The sequence below is a fragment of the Oncorhynchus nerka genome, linkage group LG22 (genome assembly GCF_034236695.1).
Source record: "Oncorhynchus nerka isolate Pitt River linkage group LG22, Oner_Uvic_2.0, whole genome shotgun sequence".
Taxonomy (NCBI): domain Eukaryota; kingdom Metazoa; phylum Chordata; class Actinopteri; order Salmoniformes; family Salmonidae; genus Oncorhynchus; species Oncorhynchus nerka.
Window position 1 is genome coordinate 96,489,900 of NC_088417.1, and position 12,947 is coordinate 96,502,846.

General features: G+C 44.4%; 1 protein-coding gene across 4 annotated transcripts in view; it reads left to right on the forward strand.

Annotated features, from left to right (window-relative positions):
- ptpn13 (protein tyrosine phosphatase non-receptor type 13) overlaps window positions 1-12,178 on the forward strand; it is a 179,564-nt gene extending 167,386 nt beyond the window's left edge. For all 4 annotated transcript variants that reach the window (XM_065007620.1, XM_065007623.1, XM_065007621.1 and 1 more), the window contains 12 exons: window positions 510-571; window positions 2,414-2,569; window positions 2,769-3,009; window positions 3,152-3,264; window positions 8,339-8,394; window positions 8,499-8,596; window positions 8,826-8,974; window positions 9,404-9,494; window positions 10,488-10,825; window positions 11,051-11,266; window positions 11,367-11,429; window positions 11,529-12,178. In XM_065007620.1, coding sequence (XP_064863692.1) covers window positions 510-571; window positions 2,414-2,569; window positions 2,769-3,009; window positions 3,152-3,264; window positions 8,339-8,394; window positions 8,499-8,596; window positions 8,826-8,974; window positions 9,404-9,494; window positions 10,488-10,825; window positions 11,051-11,266; window positions 11,367-11,429; window positions 11,529-11,606 — 1,661 coding nt within the window. In that variant the 3' untranslated portion in view covers window positions 11,607-12,178. The remainder of the gene's footprint in view (window positions 1-509; window positions 572-2,413; window positions 2,570-2,768; window positions 3,010-3,151; window positions 3,265-8,338; window positions 8,395-8,498; window positions 8,597-8,825; window positions 8,975-9,403; window positions 9,495-10,487; window positions 10,826-11,050; window positions 11,267-11,366; window positions 11,430-11,528) is intronic.
- Window positions 12,179-12,947: the final 769 nt, after the last annotated feature.

The window sequence follows — 12,947 nt, forward strand, 5'->3', positions numbered from 1 at the left end:
TGATGTTCCTGAGCGGCCTAGTTACAGTTTTGACATAAACCAGCTTGAAAATGTATGGCAAAACATGAAAATGGCTGTCTAGCAATGATCAACTTGACAGAGCTTGAAGATTTTTTTAAATAATAATGTGCAAATATTGTACAATCCAGGTGTGTATAAAGCTCTTAGACACACAGCTGAAATTGCTGCCAACGGTGATTCGAACATGTATTGACTTGTGAATACCTATGTAAATTAGATTTCTGAATTTCATTTTCAATAAATTTGCAAACACTTCTAAAAACATGTTTTCACTTCATTATGGGGTATTGTATGTAGATGGGTGACAAAAAATATATATTTAATCAAATTTTGAATTCAGGCTGTAAACACAACAAAATGTGGAATAAGTCAAGGGGTATGAATACTTTCTGAAGGCGCTGCATGTTATGAACAAAACATGCCGTCTTCAACATAACGCTGGTATGTTGTGGAGTATGATGTGACTGTTCTTTCCCCCCCTGTTACAGATTATGTCTTGGGGGCTGATCACGGAGAAACAGAGGCCTTCTCTACACTATGTCCTCCAGAGGTAACTACACCTGCTTTATTCAGTCTACTACTTTCCTATTGTTAGATAGATTGACAACACCTGCTTTATTCAGTCTACTACTTTCCTATTGTTGGATAGATTGACAACACCTGCTTTATTCAGTCTACTACTTTCCTATTGTTGGATAGATTGACAACACCTGCTTTATTCAGTCTACTACCTTCCTATTGTTGGATAGATTGACAACACCTGCTTTATTCAGTCTACTACTTTCCTATTGTTGGATAGATTGACAACACCTGCTTTATTCAGTCTACTACTTTCCTATTGTTGGATAGATTGACAACACCTGCTTTATTCAGTCTACTACTTTCCTATTGTTGGATAGATTGACAACACCTGCTTTATTCAGTCTACTACTTTCCTATTGTTGGATATTGACAACACCTGCTTTATTCAGTCTACTACTATCCTATTGTTGGATAGATTGACAACACCTGCTTTATTCAGTCTACTACTTTCCTATTGTTGGATAGATTGACAACACCTGCTTTATGCAGTCTACTACTTTCCCATTGTTGCTTTACATGTGACTATAGCAAATCAACTTCAGGCACTTACACACATTTAAATTGCATTAACTCGGCTATAAGGATATGCAATTGGGTTAACTCTGCTATAAGGATATGCAATTGGGTTAACTCTGCTATAAGGAGATGCTCTTGATGGTACAGCTGTAGAACTTTTTGAGGATCTGATGACCCATGCCAAATATTTTCAGTCTCCTGAGGGGGAATAGGTGGAGTTGTGCCCTCTACACAACTGTCTTGGTGTATTTGGACCACAATAGTTTGTTGGTGATGTGGACACCAAGGAAGTTGAAGCTCTCAACCCGCTCCACTGCAGCCCCGTCGATGTGAATGGGGGCGTATCAGTGAAGTGACTTGCCAGTTGGTCAGTGCATGCTCGGAGTACACGTCCAATGTTGACCTGTTTAAAGGTCTTACTGACCGGCTACGGAGAGCGTGATCACACAGTCGTTCAGAACAACTGATGCTCTCGTGCATGCTTCAGTGTTGCTTGCCTCGAAGCGCGCGTAGAAGTCATTCGGCTACCGTCACTGGGCAGCTCGTGGCTGGGCTTTGTTTTGTATTTCGTAATAGTTTTCAAGCCCTGCCACATCCGACGAGCCGGCGTAGTAGGATTCAATCTTAGTCCTGTATTGACGCTTTGCTTGTTTGATGGTTCGTCTGAAGGCATAGCGGGATTTCTTATAAGCATCCGGATTAGTGTCCCGCTCCTTGAAAGCGGCTGCTCTAGCCTTTCGCTCCGTGCGGAGTGATGGAAGCGTGGACAACAGTCCGTGGCTGAGGTCCTTAATGATCTCCTTGGCCTTCCTGAGCCACCTGGTGTTGTAAGTGTCCTGGAGTGCAGACAGTGTGCACACAATGGCGCGTTTGGCTGAGCGTACCACCCTCTGAAGAGCCTTGCCGTCCGTGGTGGTGGAGTTGCCGTACCAGGCTGTGAAGCAGCCCGACAATATGCTCTCGATGGTGCTCCTGTAGAACACTGAGAGCCCTAGGGGACAGGCCAAGTTTCTTCAGCCTCCAGAGTTTGAAGAGTCACTGTCATGCCTTCACCGGGGTGTCTATGGTTTGACGATTTCAGCTCCTTGTAGATGTTTATGGTGAGGAACTTGATGTTTTTGACCATTTCCCTGTTGATGGCTATAAGGATATGTCCTTTAGTAGTCAATAAAAGGTGTAGACTAAAGTGTTTTGATCTGTTGACTCCAACCTGTGGGTTTCTTGAGATTTTCGATTGCCCCTGGACATTGGACAGTGAAAGTAATATTCTAATTCTGTTTTGTTGTGCTTCCAGGAGGAGATCATTCAGTTGGACCTTGACAAGCCTGCGGCCGGAGGCCTAGGCTTCTCTGTTATCGGAGGAGAGAGGGGCATCTTTGTCAAGTCCATCACCCCTGGTGGCATAGCAGATCGTACAGGACGGCTGCAAGTGGGGGATAGACTGCTCAAAGTAAGTCTGATCGACTCTTGCGGCGGTGTTTTCAATGTAATAACAGCTCTTGTCCACTAGGTGGTGATCTTTGACCATAACTCATCTGAATGCAGGGTTGTGCACAAGGGCACGTCGTAATAAACGTTTTACCCTGTTTCACCCTACCATACATGACGCAGTTTTGAGGTTTCTAGCTGACGGTGTTTCTATCCATCAGGTGAACGAGGAGCTGATGACTGGTGTGTCTCACACTAAAGCTGTCACCACTATCCGAAAGGTCAAAGGACTGGTCCACCTCATAGTGTCCAGACCGCCTGACCAAAACCCCAACACCTACCTGGCCTACCTCCCCATCATCTCTGACAAGTGCAACGGCAACAGTGACGACATTGGGGTGATGACTAAACCGTCTAGTCCTCCTGATGAGAACAGTAGCCCTCCTGACATACCGCCAATAGGTAAGTTACTACTCTTTATCCCTACAGATTTGCGTGTTGAAGGGTATGTTGAAAAGTTCCATTTTCTGATGCCTGCTCCTCACTGTTGTCAACACCATGTGCCAGTTTGACAGTCTTCTTCTCTCCTGTGTTCGTCACCCAGACTATGATGTAGGTTCAATGGAACGGAGGACGAGAGAGGGTGAGGTGGAGAACACGGAGCTGTCTGAAGACACAGACCGTGACGGTTCCTCTCTACCAGAGGACTCTCCTGAGGTGGGTACATACTGTGATGGTTCCTCTCTACCAGAGGACTCTCCTGAGGTGGGTACATACTGTGATGGTTCCTCTCTACCAGAGGACTCTCCTGAGGTGGGTACATACTGTGATGGTTCCTCTCTACCAGGGGACTCTCCTGAGATGGGTACATACTGTGATGGTTCCTCTCTACCAGAGGACTCTCCTGAGGTGGGTACATACTGTGATGGTTCCTCTCTACCAGAGGACTCTCCTGAGGTGGGTACATACTGTGATGGTTCCTCTCTACCAGGGGACTCTCCTGAGGTGGGTACATACTGTGATGGTTCCTCTCTACCAGAGGACTCTCCTGAGGTGGGTACATACTGTGATGGTTCCTCTCTACCAGGGGACTCTCCTGAGGTGGGTACATACTGTGATGGTTCCTCTCTACCAGAGGACTCTCCTGAGGTGGGTACATACTGTGATGGTTCCTCTCTACCAGGGGACTCTCCTGAGGTGGGTACATACTGTGATGGTTCCTCTCTACCAGGGGACTCTCCTGAGGTGGGTACATACTCTGGGGAGGACCTGCCTCTAAGGCGGGGCTATTCAACTACAAATCAAATCAAATGTATTTATAAAGTCCTTCTTACATCAGCTGATATCTCAAAGTGCTGTACAGAAACCCAGCCTAAAACCCCAAACAGCAAGCAATGCAGGTGTAGAAGCAGGGTGGCTAGGAAAAACTCCCTAGGAAGAAACCTAGCTATGAGGAACCAGGCTATGAGGGGTGGCCAGTCCTCTTCTGGCTGTGCCGGGTGGAGATTATAACAGAACATGGCCAAGATGTTCAAATGTTCATAAGTGACCAGCAGGGTCAAATAATAATAATCACAGTAGTTGTCGAGGTTGCAGCAAGTCAGCACCTCAGGAGTAAATGTCAGTTGGCTTTTCATAGCCGATCATTAAGAGTATCTCTACCGCTCCTGCTGTCTCTAGAGAGTTGAAAACAGCAGGTCTGGGACAGGTAGCACATCCGGTGAACAGGTCAGGGTTCCATAGACGCAGGCAGAACAGTTAAAACCGGAGCAGCAGCACGGCCAGGTGGACTGGGGACAACAAGGAGTCATCATGCCAGGTAGTCCTGAGGCATGGTCCTAGGGCTCAGGTCCTCCGAGAGAGAGAAAGAAAAGAGAAAGAGATAGAGAATTAGAGAGAGCATACATCAATTCACACAGGACACCGGATAAGACAGGAGAAGTACTCCAGATATAACAAACTGACCCTAGCCCCCCGACACAAACTACTGCAGCATAAATACAGGAGGCTGAGACAGGAGGGGTCAGGAGACACTGTGATCCCATACGATGATACCCCCGGACAGGGCCAAACAGGAAGGATATAACCCCACCCATTTTGCCAAAGCACATTCCCCGCACCACTAGAGGGATATCTTCAACCACCAACTTACCATCCTGAGACAAGGCCGAGTATAGCCCACAAAGATCTCCGCCACGGCACAACCAAAGGGGGGGCGCCAACCCAGACAGGAAGATCACGTCAGTGACTCAACCCACTCAAGTGACGCACCCCTCCTAGGGACGGCATGGAAGAGAACCAGTAAGCCAGTGACTCAGCCCCTGTAATAGGGTTAGAGGCAGATAATCCCAGTAGAGAGAGGGGAACCGGCCAGGCAGAGACAGCAAGGGCGGTTCGTTGCTCCAGAGCCTTTCCATTCACCTTCACACTCCTGGGCCAGACTACACTCAATCATATGACCTACTGAAGAGATGAGTCTTCAGTAAAGACTTAAAGGTTGAGGCCGAGTCTGCGTCTCTCACATGGGTAGGCAGACCATTCCATAAAAATGTAGCTCTATAGGAGAAAGCCCTGCCTCCAGCTGTTTGCTTAGAAATTCTAGGGACAATTAGGAGGCCTGCGTCTTGTGACTGTAGCGTACGTGTAGGTATGTACGGAATAACCAAATCGGAAAGATGGGTAGGAGCAAGCCCATGTAATGCTTTGTAGGTTAGCAGTAAAACCTTGAAATCAGCCGTTGCCTTAACAGGAAGCCAGTGTAGGGAGGCTAGCACTGGAGTAATATGATAAAATTTTGTGGTTCTAGTCAGGATTCTAGCACCCGTATTTAGCACTAACTGAAGTTTATTTAGTGTTTTATCCGGGTAGCCGGAAAGTAGAGCATTGCAGTAGTGTAACCTTGAAGTAACAAAAGCATGGATACATTTTTCTGCATTTTTGGACAGAAAGCTTCTGATTTTTGCAATGTTATGTAGATGGAAAAAAGCTGTCCTTGAAACAGTCTTGATATGTTCGTCAAAAGAGAGATCAGGGTCCAGAGGAACGCCGAGGTCCTTCGGTTTTATTTGAGACGACTGTACAACCATCAAGATTAATTGTCAGATTCAACAGAAGATCTCTTTGTTTCTTGGGACCTAGAACAAGCATCTCCGAGTTTATAAGTTTGCAGCCATCCACTTCCTTATGTCTGAAACACAGGCTTCTAGCGAGGGCAATTTTGGGGCTTCACCATGTTTCATTGAAATGTACAGCTGTGTGTCATCCGCATAGCAGTGAAAGTTAACATTATGTTTTCGAATGACATCACCAAGAGGTAAAATATAGTGAAAACAATAGTGGTCCTAAAACGGAACCTTGAGGAACACTGAAATTTACAGTTGATTTGTCAGAGGACAAACCATTCACAGAGACAAACTGATATCTTTCCGACAGATAAGATCTAAACCAGGCCAGAACTTGTCCGTGTAAACCAATTTGGGTTTCCAATCTCTCCAAAAGAATGTGGTGATCGATGGTATCAAAAGCAGCACTAAGGTCTAGGAGCATGAGGACAGATGCAGAGCCTCGGTCTGACACCATTAAAAGGTCATTTACCACCTTCACAAGTGCAGTCTCAGTGCTGTGATGGGGTCTAAAACCAGACTGAAGCATTTTGTATACATTGTTTGTCTTCAGGAAGGCAGTGAGTTGCTGCGCAACAGCTTTTTCAAACATTTTTGAGAGGAATGGAAGATTCGATGTAGGCCGACAGTTTAAAAATAAATAACAATTCTGGGTCAAGGTTTGGCTTTTTCAAGAGAGGCTTTATTACTGCCACTTTTAGTGAGTTTGGTACACATCCGGTGGATAGAGAGCCATTTATTATGTTCAACATAGGAGGGCCAAGCACAGGAAGCAGCTCTTTCAGTAGTTTAGTTGGAATAGGGTCCAGTAGGCAGCTTGAAGGTTTAGAGACCATGATTATTTTCATCATTGTGTCAAGAGATATAGTACTAAAACACTTGAGTGGCTCTCTTGATCCTAGGTCCTGGCAGTGTTGTGCAGACTCAGGACAACTGAGCTTTGGAGGAATACGCAGATTTAAAGTGGAGTCCGCAATTTGCTTTCTAATGATCATGATCTTTTCCCCAAAGGTGTTCATGAATTTATCACTGCTCAAGTAAAAGCCATCCTCTCTTGGGGAATACTACTTTTTAGTTAGCTTTGCGACAGTATCAAAAATACATTTCGGATTGTTCTTATTTTCCTCAATTAAGTTGGAAAAATAGGATGATCGAGCAGCAGTGAGGGCTCTTCGGTACTGCACGGTGCTAGTCGGAAGACTTCCAGTTTGGTGTGGCGCCATTTCCGTTCCAATTTTCTGGAAGTTTGCTTCAAAGCTTGGGTATTTTCTGTGTACCAGGGAGCTAGTTTCTTATGACAAATGTTTTTAGGGGTGCATCTGCCAACTAGGGTATTGCGCAAGGTTAAATTGAGTTCCTCAGTTAGGTGGTTAACTGATTTCTGTCCTCTGACATCCTTGGGTAGGCAGAGGGAGTCTGGAAGGGCATCAAGGAATCTTTGTGTTGTCTGTGAATTTATAGCACGACTTTTGATGCTCCTTGGTTGGGGTCTGAGCAGATTATTTGTTGCGATTGCAAACGTAATAAATTGGTGGTCCGATAGTCCAGGATTATGAGGAAAAACATTAAGATCCACAACATTTATTCCATGGGACAAAACTAGGTCCAGAGTATGACTGTGACAGTGAGTAGGTCCAGAGACATGTTGGACAAAACCCACTGTGAGTCGATGATGGCTCCGAAAGCCTTTTGGAGTTGGTCTGTGAACTTTTCCATGTGAATATTGAAATCACCAAAAATTTGAATATTATCTGCTATGACCACAAGGTCCGATAGGAATTCAGTGATCTCAGTGAGGAACGCTGTACATGGCCCAGGAGGCCTGTAAACAGTAGCTATAAAAAGTGATTGAGTATGCTGCATAGATTTCATGACTAGAAGCTCAAAAGACAAACATTATTTTTTTTTGTAAATTTAAATTTGCTATCGTAAATGTTAGCAACACCTCTGCCTTTGCGGGATGCACGAGGGATATGGTCACCAGTGTAACCAGGCGGCGAGGCCTCATTTAAAACAGTAAATTCATCAGGCTTAAGCCATGTTTCAGTCAGGCAAATCACATCAAGATTATGATCAGTGATTAGTTCATTGACTATAACTGCCTCTGAAGTAAGAGATCTAACATTAAGTAGCCCTATTTTGAGATGTGAGGTATCACGATCTCTTTCAATAATGACAGGAATGGAGGAGGTTTTTATTCCAGTGAGATTGCTAAGGCGAACACCGCCATGTTTAGTTTTGCCCAACCTAGGTCGTGGCACAGACACGGTCTCAATGGGGATAGCTGAGCTGACTACACTGACTGTGCTAGTGGCAGACTTCACTACTGCCTGGCCTGCACCCTATTTCATTGTGGAGCTAGGGGAGTTAGAGCCCTGTCTATGTTCGTAGATAAGATGAGAGCACCCCTCCAGCTAGGATGGAGTCCGTCACTCCTCAACAGGCCAGGCTTGGTCCTGTTTGTGGGTGAGCCCCAGAAAGAGGGCCAATTATCTACAAATTCTATCTTTTGGGAGGGGCAGAAAACAGTTTTCAACCAGCGATTGAGTTGTGAGACTCTGCTGTAGAGCTCATCACTCCCCCTAACTGGGAGGGGGCCAGAGACAATTACAGTCCTGGAGGGTCAAAACACCACTTCATCTGTTTCTGTGTTGTGTGTGGAATTCCAGACCTCCCGGAAAGCCGACTGGAAAGAAGAAAGTGTTGATGACCCACTGAATGAAAGGTAAGGTGGGGCTCAGGAATAGTGTGACTGAATGTCACCAGAGGACATTTTTGTATTTTTTTGTATATATTTTTTAAAATCTCATATCGTATGTTCCTTCCCAGCTACCTGCAGATGACGTCAGAGCTTCCAGAAGAGGATGAGATTACCTGGGGGAGTGACGAGCTGCCTATAGAGAACATCAACTCCAAATTCACTGACGGTAAGCCCATCTATAGAGAATATTAATTGGAAATTGACTTTGAGCGTGAACACCGCACCCAACGACTCAACCTCACCAATTTCATCGCCTAACCTTGATTGACCTTTGGATCTGCCGATTTTGAATATCCTCTTCCAAAACATATGCAATTGAATGGATTTTCTCGAGTGAGTGGTTAGCTGAGTCTCTGGTTAGCTGCGTCTCAACATTCTCCTCCCCTCCCCCCCAGATAAGCCCATCATTACAGAGGATGAGCTGACCTCTCTGCCCCTGGTGAAGGTGGTCCCTGATGGACAATACACTGGGGCCAAACTCAACACTGTGGTGCGTATGCTGAGGGGTCTGCTCGAACAGAAGATCCCTTTGCAGGAGTTTGAGGTACGAACTTATCTGTCTGATCTAGTATAGAAACCTCACATCTGGTGTCAAACTCATTCCACGGAGGGCCGAGTGTCTGCCGGTTTTCACTCCTCCCTTGTACTTGATGAATTAAGGTCACTAATTAGTAAGGATATCCCTTTACCTGGTTGTCTAGGGCTTAATTGAAAGGGGGGCTGCAGACACTAGGCCCTCCATGGAATGAGTTTCACACCCCTGCTCTACATTAAACAGCCTCAACTTTATCCCATCTTCTTCCATAGTATGTAGCTCTGAAGGGAACCAGATTTTTGTCTGGCGCTGGTCTGTGTTTTTATTACATTCAAAATTACATTCAAAAAAACACTTTGATGCATAATACATGACATCACTATAATACAGAACATTACATTACATTAAGTTACTTATTTCTTCTTCTCTCTCCAAAAGAATCTGCAGAATCTACAGCCGCTGGACGACTGTCTAATTGGTCAGACGAAGGAAAACAAGAAGAAGAATCGTTATAAGAACATTGTCCCTTGTAAGTGTAGATAGAATGTCGCAACGAAAACACCACATTATCGCTGTAGATAGAATGTCGCAACGAAAACACCACATTATCGCTGTAGGTAGAATGTCGCAACGAAAACACCACAGTATCGCTGTAGGTAGAATGTCGCAACGAAAACACCACAGTATCGCTGTAGGTAGAATGTCGCAACGAAAACACCACAGTATCGCTGTAGGTAGAATGTCGCAACGAAAACACCACAGTATCGCTGTAGGTAGAATGTCGCAACGAAAACACCACAGTATCGCTGTAGATAGAATGTCGCAACGAAAACACCACAGTATCGCTGTAGATCGAATGTCGCAACGAAAACACCACATTATTTCTGTAGATAGAATGTCACAACGAAAACACCACAGTATCGCTGTAGGTAGAATGTCGCAACGAAAACACCACAGTATCGCTGTAGGTAGAATGTCGCAACGAAAACACCACAGTATCGCTGTAGGTAGAATGTCGCAACGAAAACACCACAGTATCGCTGTAGGTAGAATGTCGCAACGAAAACACCACAGTATCGCTGTAGATAGAATGTCACAACGAAAACACCACAGTATCGCTGTAGATCGAATGTCGCAACGAAAACACCACAGTATCGCTGTAGATAGAATGTCACAACGAAAACACCACAGTATCGCTGTAGGTAGAATGTCGCAACGAAAACACCACAGTATCACTGAAGTGTTTTACCTGGGAATGGTGCAGATTATACGTGTCAATATTCCTCTATCTACTTCAATAATAGCCCAGCACAGGAGGCTGGTGGCACCTTAATTGGGAAGGACGGGCTCCTGGTAATGGTTGGAGCAGAATGAGTAGAATAGGATGAAATATATAATTTGATACCATTCCTTTCCAGTCATTTATTATGAGCCGTCCTCCCCACAACAGCCTCCACTTAAGCCCAGTGCAGTATATAACAAGCCCAATCAAAGCTTCTCCTGTGTTCTCTTGTTTCTCCAGTCGATACCACCAGAGTGATCCTGGGTAAAAATGGTGGCTACATTAATGCCAACTTTATCAACATGCCAGTGAAAGATGAGAACTTCATGTTCATTGCTTGTCAAGGACCCCTACCCACCACTCTGGGTGACTTCTGGCAGATGATCTGGGAGCAGAAATCTAATGTCATTGCTATGATGACCCAGGAAGTGGAAGGGGGAAAGGTGAAATGTCAACGGTACTGGCCTGACACCCCGCGGACGGCTGAGATGGTGGACGAGAGGCTGCAGATCACCTTGGTCAAAGATCAGCACCTGGACAACTTTGTTATCCGTCTCATTGAGGTCAAAGATATCCAGGTGAGATTAAGTAGTATACAGTAGGTTATAAGGTCAGGAGCCCCAGAACAGAGCCTTGCAGGACTCCATACTTAACCGTGAAGAGATGTATTTTTCTAGAATTGTACTTTATTACCAAGTAAATGTAATAATAAGGTTAAACAAATAGAAACAAAAGCCAGTGCAAAATAATTTGGGTACTCTGTATTCAGAGCATCAGATAACGGCCTATCCCTCCTGTTCTAGACTGAAGAAATTCAACGCGTCACCCACCTGAACTACACCGGTTGGCCAGACCACGGTACACCCTCGCAGCCTGAGCAGCTGTTGACGTTCATATCCTACATGAGGCACATCCACCAATCAGGACCCATCATCACGCACTGCAGTGCAGGGATTGGCCGATCCGGAACTCTCATCTGCGTAGACGTGGTTCTCGGCCTCATCAGTAAAGATGCTGACGTAAGTATGGTGATAGCTTTTTTTTTTATGCTAAAAAAGGTCCAATCACATTTTTTTCCTGTTTGAGAGATGATATTTTAACACGCACTACTGTTTTTAGTTTGATATTTCAGATGTGGTACGTAACATGAGGCTGCAGAGACAAGGAATGGTACAAACGGAGGTAACAACTACAATATGTTGATCCCTTTAAAGAGTCTGTAATGTACATGCTCTTTCTGCATTAATAATAATATACATAATCATTGTTTATTCCACACAGGAACAATACATCTTCTGCTATCAAGTCATCTTATATGTGCTCCGATGTCTTCAAGCTGAGGAGAAACTCTCAGGATAGCAACCTTACGAAAGTCCCAATGTTGCACACACCTGAACAACGATGGAGACTACACACAGCACAGAACCAACCAGTGGATTTACAAACCACTGCTCAACCAACGCCTTAACGGTCTGGGATTGTGTCCCGAACACAGATCAAGCCTAGTATTGGATTTACTGGTACTTTCAATAGAGAATCTCCATTTAACATGGTTTTTAGTCCACGACTAGGCTTGATCTGTGTCTGGGGAAAGTAGTGTCTCACAGGAGTCTATATTTTTTGTTTGCTTGACCTCTACCTCTGTAGCTGCTACCCCTTCTCTTAATGTATACACAAGAACAATACAGTTGATGTTCCCGTCTTATCTACATGAAAGCAATGTTTTTTTTTTATATAGATTGGCTTATGAAATATCTGAAAGTTAATAAAGTCATATTTTAAAGATTTTGATGCTGGAAGTTGCCTTGACAGAATACGACAGTATTTGCATTGTAAATCGTATTATGGTTATTGCTGCCAGTGTTAAAGGAAATTTAGTGTACATATTCATCTTTTGAAAAATTGCAATTTGTAAATAAAAGTGAAATTTACATTTTGGTACTTTATTTAAATGCACTTGGCCTTTCCTATGCACGTCAGTAGTTATTTACCTGGCTAGTTAAAGGTTAACACAATTACAATGGCCTTAATGTATTCTAGTCTGCCAACTAAGTATTTGCAAGCGTATCAGTGCCCCCTACCCAGCCAATCAGGGTTTCCCCACATGCTGGTCTCCCTACCCAGCCAATCAGTGTTTCCTGATTGCTATTCTAACTTCCGCGATGCATATAATAGCAACGATTAAAACATTCTCAAACAAGAAACAGTGGATTGATGGGAGCATTCGCGTGAAACTGAAAGCACGAACCACTGCTTTTAATCAGGGCAAGGTGACCGGAAACATGACCGAATACAAAGTGTAACTATTCCCTCCGCAAGGCAATCAAACAAGCTAAGCGTCAGTATAGAAACAAAGTAGAATCGCAATTCAACGGCTCAGACATGAGGTATTTTATTTATTTTTTATTTCACCTTTATTGAACCAGGTAGGCAAGTTGAGAACAAGTTCTCATTTACAATTGCGACCTGGCCAAGATAAAGCAAAGCAGTTCGACACATACAACGACACAGAGTTACACATGGAGTAAAACAAACATACAGTCAATAATACAGTAAAAAAAACAGTGTGGCAGGGTCTACAGTCAATCACGGATTACAAAAAGAAAACCAGCCCAGTCACGGACCAGGATGTCTGGCTCCCAGGCAGACTAAATAACTTTTTTGCCCGCTTTGAGGACAATACAGTGCCACTGACACGGC